General features: G+C 39.1%; 2 protein-coding genes across 2 annotated transcripts in view; one reads left to right on the top strand and one right to left on the bottom strand.

The window, feature by feature from the left end:
* Positions 1 to 7,493, bottom strand: part of egfem1 (EGF-like and EMI domain containing 1) — a 48,950-nt gene extending 41,457 nt beyond the window's left edge. The window contains exons 1-4 of the mRNA XM_020600284.1: positions 7,302 to 7,493; positions 6,151 to 6,285; positions 5,420 to 5,529; positions 5,050 to 5,154 (exon numbers count right to left, since the gene is read on the bottom strand). Of these exons, the coding sequence (XP_020455940.1) occupies positions 5,050 to 5,154; positions 5,420 to 5,529; positions 6,151 to 6,285; positions 7,302 to 7,384 (433 nt within the window). The 5' untranslated portion in view covers positions 7,385 to 7,493. The remainder of the gene's footprint in view (positions 1 to 5,049; positions 5,155 to 5,419; positions 5,530 to 6,150; positions 6,286 to 7,301) is intronic.
* An 841-nt stretch (positions 7,494 to 8,334) lies between these two features.
* Positions 8,335 to 8,861, top strand: part of mffa (mitochondrial fission factor a) — a 5,412-nt gene continuing 4,885 nt past the window's right edge. The window contains 1 exon segment of the mRNA XM_020600388.1: positions 8,335 to 8,539. The gene's annotated coding sequence lies outside the window, so the exon portion shown is untranslated.

Raw genomic sequence — 8,861 nt, 5'->3', positions numbered from 1 at the left:
ATACCAGAAAAATGAATAAAATGTTTTCCCTCTGTCCAAATGAAAGTCACAAAGATGCATATTACTGCCAAGATATGTGGACACAGTGGATGAAGAGAGGAAATGACAATGCTGACTTAAGATCTATAAAGGACATTACCAGATCATTTTTCAGTTTTTCCAAAGCTGCAAGCATTTTAATGAGGTTACAATGAAGACGAATAAATACCTAGACATGATAGATACTGATGCTTTTAAAGGGTAGAAGGCATTTGGCTGGGTTATTTTAAGTGTTTGGTGGCCATGGCCTACGTATATTGGCCTAGTTATTTTTTGCTAAAAGTAGGTCTGACTGATTGGTTTGATAGATAGTGGGTGTTGGGTGTGGATGCAGGTAATGAGGGGGTGGTTCTGGGATGCTGGAACCTTGTGTCAATGGACCCAATGCAACGAAACACCAGTTAATGAGAGGGTGCCCACCTAATGACCCGGATAATACAAATATTTCACTCAGAAGGGTCACCACTGATATATTTTTATTTTGGTTGATATATTAGTGAGACAGAAGGAAATTCATCATGGTGTGTTATGTCTTCTGGAATTTTATGGTACCACACATAGCTGAACAAAGATAATGTTGACAGTCCTCTTAGTTACTGCAGGCAAACAAGGGGCTTACCAGTGAGTGCATGTTAACAGGATGACCTGCATTTTGCCAGCGTACTGTAATGGTGTCTATGAATCAGTGGATGTGGATTTGTTTTTTATAATGTTAGGTTACAGTTAGAAAATGGTGTTGCTTGTTATGGTGTCTTGATGATTTATGATGGCATGGCCTGATACCCCTCTTGGGGGCCAAATGATGACTCAAGCCTGATTTAGCTTGAATATGAAGACTCCATAGGAATGCTCACCCATTCTTTGGCACATTTAACTGGGGATTGGTAACTGAGCCATAATAAAGTTTGATGGTTTATTAATTATAATAATCCAGGAGGCCACAAATACTCTATCATTCGTCACATATGTATACCCTCAAATTCAGCAGCAAAGAGATATTATAGCAGAAGGGAACGGCACATAATGTGTACAGCACAAAAGACACCATGTAAGGGAATGCTGTGTGGATTTTCACTCTGGAATACTGAGTCTGGTTTTCTCCAGTATTTTATTCACCTGCATCCTTCTACATGGTAATAACCCTGCAGAAAAAGACACTGACTTGTGACCCTAGCTCCTTACTGTACAGTATCTTGGCCTACTACTGTATAAACTTTAATTCAGTCACTGATAACTGCTGTTATATTAACTGTGTTGAGCAAGGAACCTTCATGGAGGATGAAGTTTCATAAAAAGTTTGATATTTTTTCCCAAGGATTCCAGACCTTGTCCTACTGTGACTACAAGTAACTGTGAATATATGTTTCTCTCATTGCAACACAAGTAAGTACAACTTAATACACACAAATGGAAGCATATGTACAAAGGTTTACATCTATGGACATGCAGATGTTTCATTTAAAATGCTGTCCAGAGAAACTAATTTAGATAACTGCAACAATTGTAAAGCTTTCTGCCAAGTTCCTTGGAGTGAAATGTTTACACTGCCCAGTATTTCTACTGACAATTTCTTAAAGAACTCTGTTTTGACCTGTGGTATGTGTGTTAGAGAGGAAGGTAAACTCTTTCTTTCCCACACATTTTCCCCAGAGTCATAAGATTGCTGGGATGTAATTGCTGCTATCCTCTACTGTGTCATCACAACTTGAATTACCCCTTTTTCGTAAATGCAAAACATCCCTAATAGCCGCTGACATCATTAGCTGTCTCATTGCATAGCTAAAACTCTCAGCAAAACAAGATCCAGTCTCAGGCGCTGTCCATATTCACTCTTCTTTAAAGTGCTTTGAAAGCAGCCAGGCTTCTTTAGTGAGGCCCAGATGGTTTCTATTCTCATGTTGTTATGTGTCTGGGCTCTCTTAAACTCATGCAGACCTATTTATCAATTTAACCAAAGTTAAGCCTAATCCAAGGCTTAATAGAGTGAGACAGTGGCATTAACAAGCAGGGGTAAGTCCAGCTGTTACAAAACAGGCTCCAGTGTCTCAGCACTTGCTTGGGTTGTGTCTAGGCTGTTTATTACCTCACAGTGTCAACACCATGGCCTTACTGGTGCTTTATTCTGTCTTGTATCAGAGATTGGAAGCAGGTGGTTGGTCAGCCCCCACACCACACAGTGGGCTCTGCCACCACAACTTGGCAGGAGTATCAAAGAGAATAACACTCAAGAAGCCAACTGTTGATGAGTGCTGAAAAGAGGGGGAGGAGAAGCAGAGCATAGGCTCTTGCTTGAACTATTACCAGAGCCAGGCTGTTCTTTAACACTGCTCTCTGTGTATATTCTCTCTCTAACAAGGCTGAATTGTGTTGAAAAGGCAAGGCTGCTGTGCTTTCCCTGCAGCAACCTCGCTCATTTATCTAGTATTTGAAGCACCTAAGTGTTAATAGTGATGGTGAGTGATCATTTCCTACTGGTGTTAAACAGTAGCGCACTGTGGTAATATTGTAATTTTTTCACTTATGATTAGTGTAAGGGATTCAAATTTCCTAAACCTATAATAATTCAGCTACTAATCCAAATAGTGTGTGTGAGTTGGTGAAGCTGATAGCCGTCTCGGTTCTGTACCAGAGACAAATTTCTTTTGTAATATACTTAGGCAATAAAAGTGATTAAAACTTAAAATTAAAAAGAATTACTGTGTTGCCTAAATGCAGGAAACATTGTAAAGGCCTAATAATTTTGTAAATCTTCATGACCACACAGCAAGTCTGTAGCTGCTTTTTCTCCACCATACATGAATCACCTACAGGACCATAAGAAGTCTGACACTGTGGAATGTTAAGGCTCACAGCGCAAATCTAATAAAAGTACAGGATTCCCTGGTGGGCATACAGATATCCAAGTTCACTGGTCTCTGTGGGTAATTATATTTAGACGGAATGTGCAATACATATCCTCTGTACACACACAGACTGTTTCCTGATTTTTGGTGGTAATTCTGTCCATCATCCATTACCTATACCAATTTCTTGTAGAGGGTCAGTAGACTGTATGGTGGCTGAAGCCAATCCCAGTCAACACTGGGCTAGAGGCAGGGTATCATAGGGCTGACAGAGAGACAACATCTCACACCTAGAGTTGACAAGAAGGATGAATGATTCCACACTGTCATATGCTAAGCTCTTACTATTCATACTGTATATGCCTTTTGCTATTTTTACCTTGAACATAGCAAAAACAAATGCCTTCATAAAACAATGCATCTCAGACTTGGTACTGTAATCAAACCTGTTTAAAATCTGAGCAGACCATTAGAATTTCAGTTTAAACGCTTGAACTGAAGAAATGTAAAATAAAAATTGACAGGTCCCATTAACTAAGACTTTTCAAAAGAATTATGGCAGTTTTTAAATGAGACAATACAGGTAAAATGTTGTGAAACTATCTTAAATGTCTGTATTCAAACACAACAGAATTACGAGTGCATGTAATCGCCTCTGCACCAAGCAGAGGTTCAGTAAATGAAACTGGCTGAACACAGGAGCTTTGCTGACTCTGTATAATGATTCTAACAGAAGAGTAAGGATAAATGTTTCAACCATGAGAGAAGGAAAAATGTTTACAAAAAAGAGAATATGAAGATGTGAGTTCTCACTACAGATGACTGGGGGGAAAGTGAAAATCAAGAAGAGAAATTCTGATTGGATCTAAGAACTCTGTTCTCAACTTGTCATTCCAAGGTGTGAAAACCAAAGAGCCCATGTCAAAATAAACGCATGAGAGAGCTAGCTCTAACAAACAATGACATGTTCCTGTGAAATGTCTTAGCAAGAGGAAGGATTGTTTAAAACCCCAGGCAAGCAGGTGCTTCCTTCTGGGAAAGTCAAGGAATCAAACAGGAAAGCCTCTGAAGTGTGTGTGAAGCAAGCATGTGGGGGTAGGAAACAAATATCCTCTCTTCACCATTTTGTCTCTGCAGGACTCTTTCAAAACAATACAACATATTGCCATATGTGATGGCATTTGCTCTAGGCACATTCTTAACTATGTGAAACCAGAGGTGAATATTTCCTTGTTAATATACAGTTTTTATACAGCACAGAGTGGAGGCTCAGCTGGGTTTGCCACAGCACTCCAGGCTCTAGCCTTCAGAGGAAACTATTAGGGTTTTTCTATAACAGATACCTACTGAAACGTGTCGAGCCGTGTAACACTCGTCATGGATTTTGAGTTTTTTTCTACTGCCCTCCCTCCACCTGCTTTGGTGGCACAATCCAGGAGCTATATTTCAGCATCCCTCAGGAGGTAGTACTAAAATCAAGTGTGGGGGGGGGGGGGGGTGGTGTTGGATGTCGGTGCTTGCAGAGCGGTCACCTGTGATTGTCAGTGTCCTCACACCTCAACTATTGTTGTTGTTATGCTGTGCGACTTACTTTTTTCATTGTTGTTTGCCTCTATTCACCTGGCTGCAAATCAAACTCCCCCTCTTCTGGGGACAGTACAGATTGATTGGTTTATAGGTTAAATACAACCTTCAGTGAGTGGACCACAGGAAAAGCAGTGCAGAAATCACATTTCTGCAAGTTTGTGTTCTTCTTGTTCAACAGCTGTTTGATAAAATGTTCATACTGTCTCCATTAATTACTGATTGTTGCACTGTGGAGTGGTCCTTCATTGGAAATGCAGCCTATTCCTCCCTGAAAGCACTTCTACCTTTAACTACCCAGAGACCCCGACAAAGCAGCCTCATCCAATCGCAGCTACACTACAGGCTTATTCTGCTTTAGCAAAGTGAAAGCATATGGCCTGAACTTGGCCTATAAAAACCTAAACATGTTGTCATCTGAAGATGTTAAGTCAGTTCACTGACTCACAGAGTTGCTCTCGGCTTGCTGTATATTGTATATATTGTATTTGAATAGCTACAATGTGAGGAATTAAGTAGGCAGGTTTGCAAACATAACCAACTTTATTTTAATCATGCTAAATGGTCTGGAACAATAACTCACCATACTGGCACTGTGTCCCTTTGAAGCCCAGTGGACACTGACATATCTGGTCTCCAGTCTCTGCACATCGGCCTCCATTGAAACATGTATTAGCACCACACACCCCTGTGGAAACCACATATCATATGCCAAATTGCTGCTAATGTATCTGTGTTTGTGGGCATTTTAAATGCATGGATGTGTGCAGCCTGTGTATCTGTGTATCAGTATTCCTCCATTGACAACCTTCTGGCCAAATGTAACTGGTATTGTTCTAGCTCAGTTATTGTCTTAAATATCAAATTGATATACAGCATTTTAATATACAATAGCATCATAGCAATATTGAACCTAGCCCTATGTGATATGTAAATAAAATGCTATTACTCACTTTGTAAACAGCCCGTCTCTTCACCCTTCTGGGTCCAGCCTGGGCAGCACTTGTACACTGTGTATAGATCCATGCTGTACACCTGCCTGTACGCTGTGTAGTACATTGTCCTGAGGAGGAGAAATGCTATTACAGTCCAGTTGTAACATGATAGGATTTTCTAGTGGTATACTCTAGGTTTATACTAATTACAGTATGAATATAACATTATGTGTCTTAATAGTTAGAGAATCACAACTTTATGATTTCAACTCACAACAACAAAATAAAGATAAGTTACTGTTATTGAAATGTTTAGAAGTAATAAGTATTTACCTAAAATATCTTGAAATGGTATGTAACCTATGATGGCAGTGCACTGCCAGTAGCATAAGACTAGGCTATTAGAATTACAGTATATCAGTAATGTAAGTAATCAATTTCAGAATGTGAAGCTGTGGTCTCTTTCCAGTTTGGCCTATTTAGAGTTGCACTGTATGTTGTGATCTCTGATTTCAGTCAGAAGCCAAAAAAAACAACAACAGGTAAGCTCTTCCTTGAGCCACAGAAACACTAAGCCTCAGTCATTCCAGCAGAGTGTTTTTAAATGATAACAACAAATGTACTTGACCAGGAAAACTCAGTTATATACCAATATGTAAAACATTCAATTGCCACTCATTGCAGGAGTGCTTATGGTTTGTGTCATGTTTGTTATGTTTGTGCCATCATGAAAGCATTTTTGTGTTTACCTCCTCTCATAGCCCATACACCATCTGTTGCTGGTGCAGCCCTGTTTCCACACCTTAACCATGCGGGAAACAGCTTGAACACAAGGCTGACGGGCCCCCAACATGGACATCTCCTGGTCAGCACAAACATTAGGCCTGTGCATGGAAAACACATACAATTAAAAAACCAGAGAAAGGGACTGACAGATGCAAATAAAAATACTGTTTAAAACTGGCATGTGCGTAGCTTTGTCCATTTTTCATTGTTGTATATAGTAGCCTATGTTGGGGTAGGTAGTTGACTGAGTTGACAGCTTTCACTGATGTCTAAGCATGTGGCAGATCTGATGTATTTTAACAGACACAAACTTCCACATCCTGCACATTCCCTTGCATGCACATCAGGTCATCCAGCACATTGTCAGACAATTACAGCTTCTTATCTGGTGCAGTGTTCTTCATTAAGGTGCAGAAAAACAGTCCGTGGTTTGGACACTGCCAACAAAATTATACAGGAAATTCAGTTTTTATTCTTCTGAACTGTTTGCATGTTCATGTTCTTTGCACGCACATATGTATACATGTTCATTAAATAGCATAGAAGTTTGTACTGTACAGCATGCGGTCATAAGTAGCCTGCATCTGTCTGAACTCTAAATGCAGGTTAACTATCCAAAGGTGTCCTTCACAAGACATCTGGCTTCAATACAAAGCATCCCGAAGTTAATTAGAGAAACTATTTCCTTTCTCAGGTAATGAAAATGATTCCATCATTCTTGTACAGCACAGTCGATTTAACTTCGGAACTATATAACTATTATACAAAAATATCACATTCCATAGGAAGGTATTATAGAGAAGCACACTAAGAAATACACATTCAGCCTCACAGGAGGGACTTGAAAGAGCGCCTCCTAGTGGGTATTGAACAGAGTAAACTTTAAAGTAAAGGTGGTAGGTAAAAGCAGAAATGCAGTATTTGTAAAACTTGGACTATGTAAATAGACTGTCTTTTTAAAATGTAGGCTGAACCTGTTGCTTATGTCTTATTTTACGCATGTACACAAGAAAGAAAGTAAAACGTTCTCATTTTCCTGATTATCAATAAAAAAGAATGCCATGTAAAAGCAGTGGAAAACATAACGTTAAAGAAATTACAGCGCGTTACTCACATGCCAACTTGCAGCTCCAAACATGGTGCGATGTGCATGGTGCTGAATAATATCACACACAAAATGAATATATCTGTGAACATAATTTCGACCAGTTACAGACACAGACGAGAATTAGTCATTGGATGAGGCTGCTTTGTCGAATTAGCAGCTTATGTGTCCATCAAATGAAGAGCATCCTGGCGTTTATGGAAGTCCGCCTTAAGACATGTCTCAAAAGTTAGTTTATTTCTTGCACTGATATTTCCCGAGATACTGTCCCGATTTCCCGTTTAATGGTTATGCAGTGGGACGACTTGTCTGGTTAGTCGAAGTACTCGAACTGCTCTGAGTGATGCACCACCCACAATCACTGAGGGGCCAGCTGCCGAAACCCCCAGGGACACTAACCTGTGCACGCACTATTAGAATACATCACAGCCAGCCATGCTTTTATGGGTTATATCTGGAATAAATTCACGATCTAATCAAATGTTAGGTGGTAGCCTACCAGAAGAAATTTAGGACAAAACATTTCCTGCAAATTTTCACCGTATTAAGGACTTTTATTTATTTTATTTGAATTAGGAAATATTCAACATATGTTAGCTCATTTATACGATGGCATTTGTATGATATGCTTCATATTTTATATAAAATAGCCTATCAGATTAATTATTCCACTCAAGTATCACAGCAACAAAACAAGGTTGCCTACGAAAAACAGATGCATAGCATGCATCAATAAAAAAACGAACGCGCTAAGAAAGTCTAAACAACATGAGGCTCAAAAGGTAAAGCAAAATTCAGTAAAATAAAAGCAGTGATAGGCTATACACAATGGGCTACATAAATAATAATCTACTCTTGAGATAATAAAAGATTATACAGATATTGAGATAGAATGAATTAGAAATAGTTTGAATTAAAGTGTTTTTACATCCAAAACCAAAAAACAGATTAACTTGGACCAGATGAAACGTCAGCACCTAATGTTTATGCTTTTAATTTCAGCGCTTGGTGCTAAATACGTAACTTCCTGTCGAACCTTGGTACTTCCTGTTTGGTCTACATACAGGAAAAAGACAGGAAGTCCTTTTTTCCATATCAAAACAAGGCTATGCTTTAAGACTACATCATCTCAATGTCATACACTTAACTCTGTCATCCAGTGTGTATTTAGAAGTTTTATTCCTTTTAGCGTTTGATAAATAAATTCTTCGTTGGAGAAGGAGCTCTCCTTAGCATTAAAACAAACGGTAAGAAGTTGAAACTAACGCGCTAGCTTGAATGGCGCTAATGTATTTTTTGGCCGTTAACCGAAAGTTACTTTGGCCTAAGGATTTTGTAAACCACAAAGCTGATTGGTAGCAGTTTACTTGGTGTAAATACCGATTAATCTTAGTTTATAAAGCGACCAAGAAGTTTCGTATTAGCTTTACCAGTACTAGCCACTTTAGCTATATGCATAATCTTTGGGGTTAGCATTATGTTAGCACGTATGTTAAAGAATATACACATTATCTTGTAATGGGAGCAGCAGCTGTAGCAGCTAAACCCAATATTGCCGCCCAACAGGCT

This window comes from Monopterus albus, unplaced genomic scaffold (genome assembly GCF_001952655.1).
Source record: "Monopterus albus unplaced genomic scaffold, M_albus_1.0 scaffold46.1, whole genome shotgun sequence".
In the NCBI taxonomy this organism is placed as follows: Eukaryota; Metazoa; Chordata; class Actinopteri; order Synbranchiformes; family Synbranchidae; genus Monopterus; species Monopterus albus.
The sequence above is the reverse complement of the archived record's forward strand: the minus strand, read 5'-3'. Positions and strand labels throughout refer to the sequence as shown.